Source organism: Thalassophryne amazonica, chromosome 10 (assembly GCF_902500255.1).
Source record: "Thalassophryne amazonica chromosome 10, fThaAma1.1, whole genome shotgun sequence".
NCBI lineage: Eukaryota > Metazoa > Chordata > Actinopteri > Batrachoidiformes > Batrachoididae > Thalassophryne > Thalassophryne amazonica.
The window spans coordinates 58,337,212-58,352,894 of record NC_047112.1 but is presented as its reverse complement, the minus strand read 5'-3'; the positions used below and the strand labels follow the sequence as shown (position 1 = coordinate 58,352,894).

The window sequence follows — 15,683 nt, the reverse complement described above, 5'->3', positions numbered from 1 at the left end:
GTAAAACGTGATACAAATGTAAACCATTTATATTAAGTTGGTAACCATGGAAAACCGTCTGATGCTGTACTATTAAAACTTTTTTTCGTGATGCTTTTGTTGTACGTTTTATTTTGCAATAGCAGTTTTTCATCCAGACCGCCAGGCGCCAGTAATGAGCTTGAGAACAGGTGAGTAGAAGAAGCTCCTCCTTCGTGTCCTTCACAACAGCAAACATGGCGACTGCTACAAGAATTATACAAAGGCTTCGGAATTTCTTAGCAGGGGTAAATAAATATTAATTAATCAAGTTTTATAAACGGCAGCCAGCACAAATTGTGAAATTAACACCAATATGTCTTCAGCACTTATGTATGGCTGATTTAACAAGCGTAATTTGTCACTGTTTAGCTTCTCATGAAGACTGCTCTTGTTTTTCCCCCTTTACGATTCGTAATTTGTGATTGTAGATCAAAATATCCACTGGTGTCTGTTTTTCAGAAAGACCTGCAAGCTAAACTACAGCTGAGATATGAAGAGATTTCAAAGAGGTAAAGCTCGAAAGTGATATATTTAACTAAAGCAGCACTCACAGGTGTACTTGCCTTTGCCAAGAGTCTGTGGAGGACTGGAAATGTCCCAGTTGTGGAAAGTTTTGTGCATTGCTTTAAAATGTTTCAAAGAATTTAAAATAAAACTCATGTTGTTGGCACATAGCTGCTGTTGGAACGGGGACTTGCCTTCTCGATTTCATGCATCTCATTGTAATGGCAGTATTTTTGACACCAAGCTGAAAGTCAGACAAGCCAGCCCATCTACACCTAGCCAAACTGCTCACAGACTGTTTTCCATCGGGTCCTGAATTAACCGTAAACTCTTGCGGTCGGCCATCTTGATGGTCAAGCCTTCATTGTTATTAGCCAGTGAAGCAAGAGACAAAGCGAGAGCAGCTGAATCCATCATGAATTTGAAGCATTGTAAGAGTGACATGGTGGAAAAAATCTCTTAAAAAGGATTACTTTAGCGCGTTATCTTGACAAGTTTAACTTTTCTTTCATCTCCATCTTTTCTGTGGTGAGTTGTTGAAGCTCTACCCGCATTCTAAGACTAAGGTTAATTATGGAGTTCCACAAGGTTCTGTGCTAGGACCAATTTTATTCACTTTATACATGCTTCCCTTAGGCATTATTATTAGAAAGCATTGCTTAAATTTTCATTGTTACGCAGATGATACCCAGCTTTATCTATCCATGAAGCCAGAGGGCACACACCAATTAGTTAAACTGCAGGAATGTCTTACAGACATAAAGACATGGATGACCTCTAATTTCCTGCTTTTAAATTCAGATAAAACTGAAGTTATATGAAGTTATGTACTTGGCCCCACAAATCTTAGAAACATGGTGTCTAACCAGATCCTTACTCTGGATGGCATTACCCTGACCTCTAGTAATACTGTGAGAAATCTTGGAGTCATTTTTGATCAGGATATGTCCTTCAATGTGCATATTAAGCAAATATGTAGGACTGCTTTTTTACATTTGCGCAATATCTCTAAAATTAGAAAGGTCTTGTCTCAGAGTGATGCTGAAAAACTAATTCATGCATTTATTTCCTCTAGGCTGGACTATTGTAATTCATTATTATCAGGTTGTCCTAAAAGTTCCCTGAAAAGCCTTCAGTTAATTCAAAATGCTGCAGCTAGAGTACTGACGGGGACTAGAAGGAGAGAGCATATTTCACCCGTATTGGCCTCTCTTCATTGGCTTCCTGTTAATTCTAGAATAGAATTTAAAATTCTTCTTCTTACTTATAAGGTTTTGAATAATCAGGTCCCATCTTATCTAAGGGACCTCTTAGTACCATATCACCCCAATAGAGCGCTTTGCTCTCAGACTGCAGGCTTACTTGTAGTTCCTAGGGTTTTTAAGAGTAGAATGGGAGGCAGAGCCTTCAGCTTTCAGGCTCCTCTCCTGTGGAACCAGCTCCCAATTTGGATCAGGGAGACAGACACCCTCTCTACTTTTAAGATTAGGCTTAAAACTTTCCTTTTTGCTAAAGCTTATAGTTAGGGCTGGATCAGGTGACCCTGAACCATCCCTTAGTTATGCTGCTATAGACTTAGACTGCTGGGGGTTCCCATGATGCACTGAGTGCTTCTTTCTCTTTTTGCTCTGTATGCACCACTCTGCATTTAATCATTAGTGATTGATCTCTGCTCTCTTCCACAGCATGTCTTTTTCCTGATTCTCTCCCCTCAGCCCCAACCAGTCCCAGCAGAAGACTGCCCCTCCCTGAGCCTGGTTCTGCTGGAGGTTTCTTCCTGTTAAAAGGGAGTTTTTCCTTCCCACTGTCGCCAAGTGCTTGCTCACAGGGGGTCGTTTTGACCGTTGGGGTTTTTCTGTAATTATTGTATGGCTTTTGCCTTGCAATATAAAGCGCCTTGGGGCAACTGTTGTTGTGATTTGGCGCTATATAAATAAAATTGATTTGATTTTGATTCTCTCTTCAGTCTCCAGCTCACTGTGTCCAGCTGCATCAACGGCTTCTGGTGTAGGCAACGAGTCATTGATGCAGCTATCAGCACTATCACATTTCAGATCCAGTTCAGCACTGTCCATCTTGTCAGTTTGCAGATCTAGCAAAGCAAATGCTGCTTTGGACTTGTTTTTATTTTTTGTTTTCTTTTCTTTTCCTCACATCATCCTTTGACTCACTGATTACATAGCATTATATATATATATGATAAAATATGTTGATATAAAACACCACTGTATACACACTGAATGAAAATTTGACACATACCAGTCAAGAATTGGTCAGAACCAACTAGTGACGGTGGTCGGGTTAAGGGTCATAATCTTGATGGTTTATTCAGACTAACCACACTCTTCTTCTCTCCCTTGACAACTCTTCAGTCTGTTTTCCAAGATGAGTGATGACCTTCGGTACCGTCGATCAGTTTGTACAACCTCACACTGGACAAGTATTCACCGTATCTGAAAACATAGATATGAGCGTCTCGGCCTATGTGACAGGTGTACCTACACTTTGGCTAGCCTGTCAAGATAGCCAGCTATTGCATTGTGGGCAGCGTGAGATGTCATAGGAAAATTGTCCATTTGATAAAACCTTCAGACCCAAAAGCAACAAGTAAATCTGTTATTTGGAAACTTGAAGATGCTATTTGTGGCATAGTGGATTAGTGGGTAGCACTGATGGCTCACAGCAAGAAGGTTGTGGGATCACTGTGTGGGTTTCCTCTGGGCACTCCAGTTTTCTCCCACAATCAAAAACATGCATATTTAGGATCTACTCATTTCTCTGCCCCTGACCAAGGCAGCGGCTTTACATCTGGAGTTGATCCATAGTTCTGAAACCACATAACTGCTTTATGCCCTTCCAGAAGTCTTGCACGGGCACAGAATTCCAGTACAGTCTCAGTCCAGTCGGGAAGCTTCCATCTTCAGTAATTTTTTGTCAATTATTTCATAAAGGGAAAATTTTAAAGTGGAAAAAAGAATTATTTTCTAGAGTCATTACATATAAACTAAAATATTTCAGGCATTTTTTGAATTACTATTTTGAAGACGGAATGTTTCATAAGCTCAAACCGAAAAAAAGTAAAGGATTTATCCCACAGAAATGTTGAACTTCTGAAATGTATGTTCTTTTTTGCACTTAATACTTAGTTGGAGGTCCTTTTGAAAAATTACTGCACCAGTGTGGCTTGGTGTGAAGGCGACACACCTGTGGCACTGCTGAGGTGTGATGGAAGCCGAGGATGCTTCGATAGCAAATATTAAAATAATAAACTTTTTCAAAATTATTTAATTTATTATTATTGCTTTTTTAGATGTACCTGTAATGCTCTCGCTCTCTCTCTCTCGCTCTCTCTCTAGGACACAGCCACCACCTAAACTGCCTGGTGGTCCAAGTCACAAGTATGCCCACAACTACTACTGCACCAGAGACGGACGCAGAGAGTCAGTTCCAGCTACAGTCATAATGTCTTCACAGAAAGCTCTGACTGCTGGCAGGTAAAGCTTGAATCTCTGTTCAGCTGTTACTCCTTCAGACCTCCTCTGACCAACAAAGTTGGATGGAGGTTATGTGTTTGCTCTGGTGTGTTTGACAGCATGATATCCCAAAAAGTGTTAGTTTTTTTTGGAGAGCTGGTTCTTGAGTGGGAGGAGAGTTACTTTTGATAGCAGTGTGAACAAGCCTGTGTTATTAAATGATCACAAAAATAAAAATCACAATGCTGACACCTGTATCAGTTCGCAAAAGTCATTTGAACCCTGAGGTATGTCTAAGAGACCAACATTTTTAAAGTGTATAACACTATGTAACACATTTTTTGTTTCTAAGTGTTATATTTCAACTGCTTATGTCTAAAGTCTATGGAAAAATGACTACATTCAGCACAAACTTTGATTTTATTTTTTTTACGTTCTAGAAAGTTCTAAAAGTTTCTTGAAATTTCTAGATAATTCTGGAAACTTCTAGAAAATTATGGACAGTTCTAGCAGTTAAAGAATATTCTAGAAGGCGAATCGAGAATATTCTTGAAAAGACAAATTTCAAAATATCATTGTCCTGATCACAGAAGCAAAGTTTCTGTGGAATAACAGCTATTTTCTATTTATTTAAGGCATAACAGGTTAGGAAAACACACTGTGTACCCAGGAACAAAACAAAAACAAAAAAATTGTTATAGTGTAATTCAATGCACTTGTTTTCTCTTGTGGTTGGAACTGGTGAGACCACACCACATTTTACTTTCCTCTCCTGCTGCCGGTCAGTTTCTCCCACTTTTCCAAGACATGCATGACATTCAAAGGAAGACAGGAAGTGAACTCGGCGCTAAGTTATTGGAAGTAGAATATATTTTAATTTGCAATAACTGAGGAATAATAAAGAAATATAGAACAATAAAAGAAGTTACCAGTTGTATAAATTTTTTCTAGGATATCTTTTCCTTCGTTGAACCTGTTGAAGGCCTTTGTTTTTAGTCGGGGTGATTGTGCTTACAGTATAAGATGTGTGAAGTACATCAGTGTAAAGTGTATGATGTAGGTCGATAATAGGGCAGCGCAGTCTCATTTAAACCGTTGTGTGATATTGCAGGATTTAACCACTTCTGGGGACAGCCTGCCATTGTGCAACACAAACACAGGATCACTTCACACGGAAAGATGGTGTACTGTTTTGTTTTCAGTTGCAATCACCAAAGCAGTCGCAAAAAGTGCAGGGTTTTTTCGGTCCCTGTGGAGAAGGGAAGACGAGGCAAATGGGAGAGGTTGTGATGGTAAATCTTAGCCTGCGCACCTTGACAGAGTAGCTACGTTCTCTCACCTGCACGACCGCCTCGACATGTTTGAGCTCCGGGTCATAAACAGACTGCAACAAATGTCCACTTTCCGCTGTATCGTCACTTTTTTTGTTACATTTTCACTTTATTTGCTGTGTAATTTGCCCAAGAACTCACAGAAAGTACCATGTTTCTGATGGGTACATACGAGGTCTGTCCCCTGATTTAGGATTATTGTGTCATAGTTTAACCCTTTAGCGTCCACCCTCAAATGAGACTGCACTGCCCAATTGGTTGACCCCAGGCTGATCAGTAAATGGACTGCATTTATATAGCACTTTTCCATCTGCATCAGACACTCAAAAGTGCTTTACAATAATGCCTCACATTCACCCTGATGTCAGGGTGCTGCCATACAAGGCGCTCACTACACACCGGGAGCAACTAGGGGATTAGAGACCTTGCCCAAGGGTCCTTAGTGATTTTCCGGTCAGGCTGGGATTTGAACCAAGGATCCTCTGGTCTCAAGCCCAATGCTTAACCACTAGAACATCACTTCCCCAATCAGTGCAGATATCTGTCTGTCTGTCTGTCTGTCTGTCTGTCTGTCTCTATATCTATATATATCTATATATATATATAATGTTAGGGGTAGACAGATTATCGGCGTGACTGTGTTCCCACCGTAGTTTCTTGCCAAAGATGCTGTGAAGTTTTTAGTATTGACATGTCTTTCTGCCTGTGCTGAACGTTAATAAGACTGTAATGAAATACCATCACCTGCTTGCCGCAGAAATCTTTTGTAGGTATGTTTTTTAAGCTGTGAAAATTATTGTTTTTTTTTTTCCCCAAACTCTTTGATCTATTGTAGCCAAGCTGCTGAAATCGCCACAAAGCGTCCAGTGACTCCTGGTGCTCCGTATCAGGACTTACCGCTCTCCACAGACCAGCCGTACCTTTGAGCAACAGCATTTCTCCTTCAGCCCCAGCAACCTTTTATCTGCTTCTGTTGTGCACAGACATGTGTGGCTGTATCCTGTACAGTAAAAAGTGTGAATAAATGTTATGCTTTAAAAAAGTACTGCTAGTGAGTGTAGTCTTTTTATGTACTGAACAAATATAAAGGGATTGTTAATTGTTTAGTTTTGGCTTTACTAATAACTGAACATACTAATTATTGCCACGTAAAGTCAGATATGTTCCAAAGCAGTGACCATCAGTTTTGTGTGTACTGATACAGAACCATCTGGTTGGTGTTGGTCCATACAGTGCCATAAACCCTCTTTGCTCTTAATGATCAGTTAAGATTTTGTGTTTTTACCAGAGGCCATCAAAATATGACCATCGGGTATTGCGAAGGCTTTGCATCTGTCTGTCTGTCTGTCTGTGCTCAGCACAAGTCCAGTTGTATTACCGCCAGAGCCTTCAAATTCACAGGGAACATTCTTGGGACACAGACCTTGGACAAATTCAAAGATGGCTAACCTTGACCTATTTTAAGAGGTCACAAGATCACATTATGTTTCCTATTTTTATGCTGTGAGTCATGCAAATCTGCTTTTTTGGGGGGTGGGGGGGTGACAGCCAATCAGAGTAGAGAGGCACTGTGACATCACTGGCTGGCTGCTGCATTTCTGGGTAAATCTAACATTTCTCATATATTATGTAAAAGCTAGTGACAAACACTTGTAAAATGAAAAATGCTATTTTTGTAACCTGATCGCACCTCTGGAATGACTTACAAGACATCTTGCAGGCGTCAGTGTGCACATGCATCACACGCTGTCAAAGGTACGTAGGTCCACTTTTTCAGGAGCTCATGTATGCGCATATGCACGCCTTCCTGCAGACGCTGGTAAAAGGTAAATGTTTATGATTGAGCGATTGAGTTTATTCTGCAACATCAGTATAAACATACAGCTGAATATATCTTTGATACACTGATAACACAATAAAGCATAAATGCTTAATTCTATTGTGGTCCTTGTGACATTATCACATGACAAAAAGAGGAGCTTGACTGAACATGTACAAATTGTAAATAATAGGATCTGAATAATTGATGTAGATAATAAATGTATAATTTTATATGTTTATATATATAATGTAAAATACAGAAATTCACAGAACAATACACAAAACAAATATACAGGAAATGCTGTTGGTGCACAGGACAGGAGGGTCGCCAGCATAAATACGACTCCCATCTCTGGATGGAACTGCACCTTAAACAGAGACAAAAAATCAGGCATCAGAAAGACAACAAATACAGTATAATTTGTCAGCATTAATCAACAAGAAATACTAAGGTGATCGCCGGCCACTAGCCCTAAGCTTCACTAAAAGACCCAGAATTTAGGTAAAGTTGAGGCCGTGGCCCGCTCCGTTTACTAATAAAATGAATTAAAAGAGTAAAAAGCGTAAAACAACTATACCAGTATGCTAGCCGTAAATCTGGACTTGAAAGTCTCCACAGAATCTGACTGTTTTATTGACACAGGGACATCATTCCACAGAACAGGGGCACGATAAGAGAAAGCTCTGTGACCCGCAGACTTCTTATTCACCCTAGGGACACAAAGTAGTCCCACACCCTGAGAACGCAATGCCCGGGCTGGTACGTAAAGTTTAATTAGGTCAGCTAAGTAGGGAGGTGCCAGTCCGTGAACAATTTTATAGACTAGTAGCAGAACCTTAAAATCTGATCTCAATGGGACAGGAAGCCAGTGAAGGGATGCCAAAATGGGTGTAATGTGGTTGAACTTTCTGCTTCGTGTCAAAAGTCTGGCTGCAGCATTTTGAACCAACTGGAGAGCCTTAATGCTAGACTGCGGTAAACCAGAAAATAGAACATTGCAATCAGACTGCAAACAGTCCAGTCTAGAAGAGACAAACACATGGATCAGGGTCTCAGCATCAGACATAGACAGGATGGGAGGAGTCTTCGCTATATTTCGCAGGTGGAAGAAAGCAGTCCTCATAATATTTCTAATGTGGAGGTCAAAGGACAATGTAGGATCAAACAAACGGCTATAATAGATTCTTGTCATTTGACATTTTATTCATTTATAAACAACAGAAAAGGGCCTTACATTTTGGTGTTCCACTGCTGCTAAAGTCCAAATTCTGACACGTAGTCCAGTGATGCTGTGCACTGACTTTGGACTTCCATAAAAAAAAAAAAAAAAAAAAGACTGTGTAGTTCCTCAGTCCAGCCAAAAATCACGTCAGCTTTTCTTCTGAACAGTTCTTCATGCATCCAGATGCCTCACAGCGGAGTGGATTTTGTGTGTGTGTCTGTTACAAGAATTAGCGCCAGTTAGCTCAATCAAATCAATGTGTCGTCTCCCATGCGCACGCACACATACACAAGTCGGTGCTTGTGCTCGCGTGTACTACCAAAAAAAGACTGTACATTCTTAGTGCAGCAAGAAAAAAATCACATCAGAAATTAGTCCAGCTTTTCATTCTTTCTTCCTGCTAACAACCTCCAGACAGCACAGTGGATTTGTTTTGTGTGTGTTTTTGTTTGTGTTTGTGTGTGTTACAAGAATTAGCAGATTCAGTTAGCTCAATCAAATCATGTCTCGTGGAGTCGTCGTTACCCGCATGCACGCACGCGTACACACACTCAAACACGCAACCTGGTCAGCGCCTGTGCGCGCGTGTACTACCAAAAAAAGACCGTACATCCTCAGTGCAGCGAAAAAAAGAAAAAGAAAAAATCACATCAGAAATTAGTCCAGCTTTTCATTCCAACTTCCTGCCAACAGCCTCCAGACAGCACAGTGGATTAGTTTTGTGTGCGTGCGAGTGTGTGTGCAGAGTGCAATGGCTAGGCTATATCAGAATATTCTATTACTGTTAATCCTACTATGAATATTAAAATACGCCGAACCATTTCTCCTGTATCATAGCTACATGTATGATGTTTGTAGAAAAAAAAAACGTGTGAAAACCAGTTTAGTATTCAAAGAGTTACAATGGATTAAATGCGCTGACACGTCATTGTGCTGCAAAACAGCACTGAGTGGAGTAGGTCGGATGACCGGTCTAAAATGGCGGTCCCACGGCTCGTTAGTGCCAAAAGGCAGTAGCAGCCGATGCAGTGTCTACTCTTTATGTCTATCACTGCCAGTCCAAGTGAATACTTGGCACTAGCAGCGTGATGTTTCAGTCTGGGTTCTGTCACTTGCATTCTACTGAAACAGCTCTTCTTAGAGTTTCAAATGATATTTTAATGTGCAGAGATGCAGGTGAATATTCAGTACTTGTACTCTTGGATCTGTCTGCAGCTTTTGACACTGCTGATCATGGTGTTTTAATCGAGAGATTAAGGACATGGGTGAACATTTCTGGGTCAGCCCTAGATTCTTTTTATCCTATCTCTAATAGAAGTTTTTCAGTTGCTGCAGCTAAATATACATCCTCTTCTGCCATTCTGCCCTGTGGTGTGCCCCAAGGTTCCGTTCTGGGACCTATTTTATTTGCATTGTACTTGCTCCCACTTGGACATATTTTGAGTTCCTTTAATGATGTATCATATCATTGCTATGCAGATGGCATACAGCTGTACATCTCCTTTTCTCCACAAAATGTTTCTAAGGTATCTGTTCTTCAAAACCGTATTGATGTCATAAACAACTGGATGGCTGCTAACTATTTGTCACTTAAGACAGCAAAAACTTAAATCTTTGTTTGTGCCCCTGAGGAGTTTGTTCCCTCAGTGGTTAAGAACCTTGGCTCGCTATCCTCTTTTGTTCACTCAGCAGTCAGAAATTTGGGTGTTACATTTGACCAGGCTAAAGCTGAGCTGGAAGAGATCATTCATGCCTTTATTTCTTCACATCTTGATTACTGTAATTCGTTGTTCCTTAGCCTCAGTAAGTCTTCGCTGGACTGCCTACAGATGGTCCAAAATGCGGCTGCAAGGCTCCTTACAAGGTCTTCTAAGTGGTCTCACGTAACACCCATTCTGTCCTCTTTGCATCGGCTCCCAATTCAGTTCAGACTGCAATTTAAAATATTGGTGATGACTTTTAGAGCTCTGGATGTTCAAATGCCACTTTACATCAGTGAACCTTTGTACCCGTATGTGACAAGCAGGTCTCTGAGATCCTCGGACCAGAACCTGTTGGTTGTACCAAGGTCAAGATTGAAGACCAAAGGAGACTGTGCATTTAAGGTTGTGGCACCCAAACTGTGGAATGCACTGTCACTACACTTATGTTCTGAGGACTCTGTTGGAACTTTTTAGGAGAAGCTCAAGACCCATTTGTACAGACTTGCTTTTAACGAGTTTTAAGTTATTGCTGATTTTAGTTTCTGTATTTTTATTTCTGTCTTCTTAAATTCCTGTACAGCACTTTGTGATTTTATCTTGAAAGGTGATATACAAATAAACTTTACTTAGTTACTTACCTCAGCTTGTTGTTTGGTCGGACAAAATAATCCAAAATGGTGTAAAACACTTTGAAACATCTGTGTTTCTGTATAAATCCTGTTTATCTTATATTTTGTAAATGTTAGCAGAAAATAAACAGGTCTAAATCTAAAATCATTGTTTTTATGAACAGATAACATTGATTTATAAGCGTGAATGTCCTGGGAATGTACACCAAGTGACAAAGGAAAAAGCTTGTCGCCTGTCTTTTTGTATGTATGTGACTGTGTCTGTAGCATTGCACCACACATCAGTAAGCCCCCCCGCCAAAAAACATTAGTTTATCATCTTTGACATCAGAAAAAAGTGATGAGGGTGGGTGTTTTTTTCCACCCTTAGAAACAGGTACATACAGCGTCATTTCAAACCTGGAAAAGGACACATAAAGCACCTACATACCAAGTGAAGAACTGAAAATATCAGATATTTTTAAAATAAATTGTGTTTCCATGTTGAATACAGTCAGTACACTCCATGCTTGTAGCGTGATAAACTGTGCGAGTAAGACGGAGCAACTGTGTGGTTTTCAATGACAACAAACGCTAAGTTTCGGGCCGCCATCAATGAAATTTGCCAAAAATAAATAAATAAATTGATGCAGGCGGGGATGATTAATGTTTTTATGGGGCCTAATGTGGTCAAATGTGGCCCAGGGCATCTCAGCAAGTGGGACATGATTGTTGTACAAAAGCTTCAGATATCTGTCGCTGAGACAGATGATGACTGGAGTGTGGTTTTAAGCAAAAACGAGGTGATAATTAGTGAACCTTGGCTGATGACACATGCGCAGTGACGGCAGGGCTGACGGGGGGGGGGGGGGGGGGGTGTCGGTCGGTAACATCGTCTGGTCAGTGCAAGTGGTTTTACTCCAGTAAGAGTTGATTTCACACTGTGTTGAGTTGATTTAGCTCCGTGATAGAGTATATTTCACTCTATTTGGACTGGGATCAAATACTATCCCAGCAGAGCAAAATTTCCTGTGCAGTTGTGTTTTGGCAAAACATATTTTAAAAATGTAATTTGGGTGTAAACAGGACCTAAGAATGTTAGAGAAGAGCTTAAAGGAATAACCCTTTCACAATGAAAAAGGAGTAAATGACAAATATCAAAAGAATGTAAACAGGAACCTTGGATCTTGGCGGAAGGATGTACTGAGTGCCATTCTAGTTTTTCAAAGAATACTATTGCGTCATATTTGCGCGTCATGTCCGCGTGCAGACTGTAGTCGGAGCTCGTTGAGCACGTTGAGCATGGGGCACCTTGGAGCTTTATCTTTTCTCGTTGCGGTGCTAAGTTGGCGTTATATTTGCGGTAAGAAGCCAGAATGAGTTGTGCACGGTGTTAAAGTAATATTACGGCGTGCTGCTGTTCTGCCGCAGTTTTCAGCGCAGTCTGTGAAGTTTGAATGAAGTGTGACGTAAACATGCTGCAGACCGTTTGACTTTATTTCGGTGCATGTTTAAACTCCTTTCATTTTAAATCAGTTTGACGCAAAGGTTGGTTCAAAAAAAACGAAACGTTAAAGCTTAAATTAAGACGAGGAGTTGCCGAATTAACAATTAATTAATTTTGAACTGGTGTACAACTAAATGGTACACCCTCTCAAAACAAACAAAAACAATAAATCTAAAATACATTCATATAAAATAAAGATAAGCTGCACATTTTAGATACTTCGCTGAGTCAGAGTTTGACAATTAAGTTGGCTAAATCTTTAACAGAATAGTTGATGATTAATTTTATGAAAATGATCATTTCAACAATCAGTGCTGTCATCAAAGTTGAATGAAGATATGAGCCACCTTTGATTGCAGATTAAAAAAAAAAAAGGCAGTGGATATTGTTCCGTGACCGGAAGAGGACTTTAGCTATTTGTCCGTGTGAGGATTGATCAATCCCAATGACATCAACACTTTTTTTTTTTAATTTTGCTATTTCTAACCCTAATCATAACCTAACCATCTTGAAGTAACTATAAAATGTAACTCTAAAAAGTAATTAATAAAGTAACTTTTCAAAGTATCTTGTGGCAACACTGTTAATAACCACAAATTGTATTCGTAGCACAGACTTGTTATGGTTAGGGGTTGTTCCAAGCACGAAGAAAGACTGTTTATCAAATAATTCTGTTGGACCTGATTAGTCACAGGTAGAACTAAAACAATTTGTTGATCAAGTGAAAAATGATGTAATTACTGTAACTACAAGTACTTGTTTAAAGTGATTATCAAGGAGGTGAAAGAGTGAATAGTGACTGATTCGACTTATATGTGAGGATTTGCCTTCTTTGGTGTTGATATAAACAAATTTTTCCATTGAATATTAAAATTTAATTGTGTATATATACCAGTGGGCTTGAGGACACAAGCACAATGGCAATCTGAAATGCGTCTCCAGCGGCTTTGACCTTCACCCAAATGATTAACCTGTGGCTGACCTTTGCTGGAGTAACCTGTAATCCACCTAAGTTTGTGGTCCAAATCTGTCTGAAAATCCGATTCCTTGACCTTTGCAAAAATTGTTTAAGGGCAATTTTGGATTCACCCTTCATTGACATACCAAGTGTAGTAGAAATCAGTAGTGATGCTCAAATGAAGCAATAAAGCAGTATTGAACCACTTTGCCAGTTGTATTGAACATGGGTTCATTCATTCAAAGTTTCATTTCAGTGACATCTAGTGGTGAAATACTAGACAACACTGTCAAAATATGTTCAGCTGATTCAGTAGACATATGTTGACTAGTATCTGGGATTGAGAGAAGGTGTGCTTTAGGAAACAAAGTATGTGTAGGGAAGGTGGGCTGTGCTAGTGTAACTCAAGACAGTCACGAATTCTGGGGATGGGAATTCAGAGATTGTTATTTAGGACACAAAATAGGTACAGGGAAAGTGGGTTGTTCTTGTGTAACCGACTGTCATGAAATTTGGGGATGGGAATTCAGAGGTTTTTATTGAGGAATATGAGGTTTTCCACTGTTTTTGGACTCAGGCGATTTCTTTTTTTGCTGACAACTTCACCAGCTTTTGAAAAAACATGTTCACAAGGAACAGATGAGTATTTGGCCAACTAGAGTAAATGTGGGTAAACATTTCTGTGGTCATTCCAGTACACCAGAGGATCCTCCGATCTTTGCAAGAGAGGATCAGTCATGTATAGGGATGGGTATTGATAAGGTTTTATCAATATCGATGCCATTATCGATTCTGCTTATCGATCTGATTCCTTATCGATTCCCTTATCGATACCTCGTGAATTTTGTACAGAAAGTAGGCTTTACAGGTTTTCTATGTATTTCCTTGAGTCTTAAAGTAAATAAATATGAAATTAGTCACTGTATCCTTGATCTCTGGACATAAATAAAAATAAACAAAACTGTGTTTCACTTTGAAGTTATTAATTCAGACTGGACTCTATCGTTCTATCTTGACTTGCCAGAGAGCCGCGCAACGTTTGGAGCTGTGTGAACAGAACGGAGGATGATTCTCGTTTCTTTCTCGCAACAAGACAGGAGTCCCAGTTAGTAACTTTAATCCACACAAAAGTGAATCACAACTCATATTCAGGGATGAAAGTGGTGAAAAACAAAAAAAGCTGAAACCCAAAATTACCCCCCAACACCACGTGCACGAAAATGTTTGAATTCTAGAAGCTCTGAAATGCAATCTGGGACTATTCCAGACAATAAACTGGAGTGAGTGCTGAATCCATTTAGGTGAGAAAAAAAAATACAACTTATTCAAATTCATTCCAGTAGTATTCTGCTCTTACTAGGATGCAGCAGTTTTCTAGTTTGGCAGATAGTTCTGGAGGAAATCACTGAAGAAATTAACAAACTGAAAATATGGTTTGACCAAAACAAACTGTCATTAAACTTAAATAAGACAGGGATGAAATGGAGGTGTAAGAGTCACTAGTTGTTCACAGGAAACATTTATTTCTGTATGTATTTATTTACGTTAGTTGCTATTATATATTTTCTGTTGTGTTTCTATTCAGGTTCTTTTTGTGTCTTTCTCAAAAATTGTATATAATAATCATTAGATTATTAATATATAAGCAAAAATAAATTTAAGGAATATTACAATCTGAAAACAAATGCACCCGAACGTGATGACGGCTGCGATTGCTAAATGCTAACTTTTAACATTGAAAATGCCATAGACATGCTAACGCGTTAGCATCGCTCCCGTTTTTAAGTTATAAAATACATCTATCAACTGTTTCAGAAGACCATAACAGGTCGGTTTAACATAGAAAAGGTAAATAATACTCACAGACGTATGCTCTTTAGGGTTTTAGTGGGGGGAAATTAAGCGAAAGAAATAAATAAATGAAGCAATCGACCGAAGTATTGCTTCAATCTGCGAACCACGCTTCGATTGGTTCAAGGTTCAAAGCAAAGCCGCGCTGCAGAAAAGCTGATTAAGGACCCGCTGCAGGGTCTGTAATCAATGTAGAGAAATGATCATTTTCCTGACAAACACCTGCCAAAACAACGGCCACTCTGAAGGACCGATAACAGAATCGTTAAACACAAAGCTTATTGATGTCGGTGGATCGAATCATTTCTTACCGATACCCGAAAGGAACTGGTTCTCGATACCCATCCCTAGTCATGTATCTCTGAACTTCAATCGTGGCATCCGATGTATAATTCCTGTGAGCGATGTGAAGCGATTCATTCGGGACTGAAGCAGTCACTGCTTCATACGTTCTCGCTTACATCATTTGCTCTGCTGCAAAGCAAGCTTTAAAGCAGTGGTTCAAAGAGAACGCAGCTTCGAGTTTGAAGCAAGGATCGGAGCTTTGGTGTCAGACTGACATCACTAGAAATCAGCAAAAAGTCAGCCAACAAACTGACAGACATGACCTTGGCTGTAATGATTGACCTTTGACAAATATGGCCTTGACAAAATTATTGAACCTATCTTCATATGTTTGCCAT

General features: G+C 39.7%; 2 protein-coding genes across 3 annotated transcripts in view; both read left to right on the top strand.

The window, feature by feature from the left end:
* The first annotated feature begins 157 nt into the window (after positions 1 to 157).
* On the top strand, positions 158 to 6,374 carry ndufa7 (NADH:ubiquinone oxidoreductase subunit A7). The gene is made up of 4 exons (XM_034180047.1): positions 158 to 266; positions 481 to 530; positions 3,882 to 4,019; positions 6,165 to 6,374. The coding sequence occupies exons 1-4, from the start codon at positions 216 to 218 to the stop codon at positions 6,253 to 6,255; spliced, it is 330 nt and encodes a 109-aa protein (XP_034035938.1). The 5' UTR covers positions 158 to 215; the 3' UTR covers positions 6,256 to 6,374.
* Positions 6,375 to 11,914: 5,540 nt separating this feature from the next.
* The window catches only part of LOC117518807 (low-density lipoprotein receptor-like), a 131,851-nt gene continuing 128,082 nt past the window's right edge, over positions 11,915 to 15,683 (top strand). For both annotated transcript variants that reach the window (XM_034180045.1, XM_034180046.1), the window contains exon 1: positions 11,915 to 12,047. In XM_034180045.1, coding sequence (XP_034035936.1) covers positions 11,987 to 12,047 — 61 coding nt within the window. In that variant the 5' untranslated portion in view covers positions 11,915 to 11,986. The remainder of the gene's footprint in view (positions 12,048 to 15,683) is intronic.

Excerpts from the sequence above, each read along its gene's own strand:
- ndufa7 (XM_034180047.1), top strand. The coding sequence starts at position 216 with ATGGCGACTGCTACAAGAATTATACAAAGGCTTCGGAATTTCTTAGCA. Across the intron at positions 531-3,881 it reads TATGAAGAGATTTCAAAGAG|GACACAGCCACCACCTAAAC; the intron begins GTAAAGCTCGAA and ends CTCTCTCTCTAG. Across the intron at positions 4,020-6,164 it reads AAAGCTCTGACTGCTGGCAG|CCAAGCTGCTGAAATCGCCA; the intron begins GTAAAGCTTGAA and ends GATCTATTGTAG.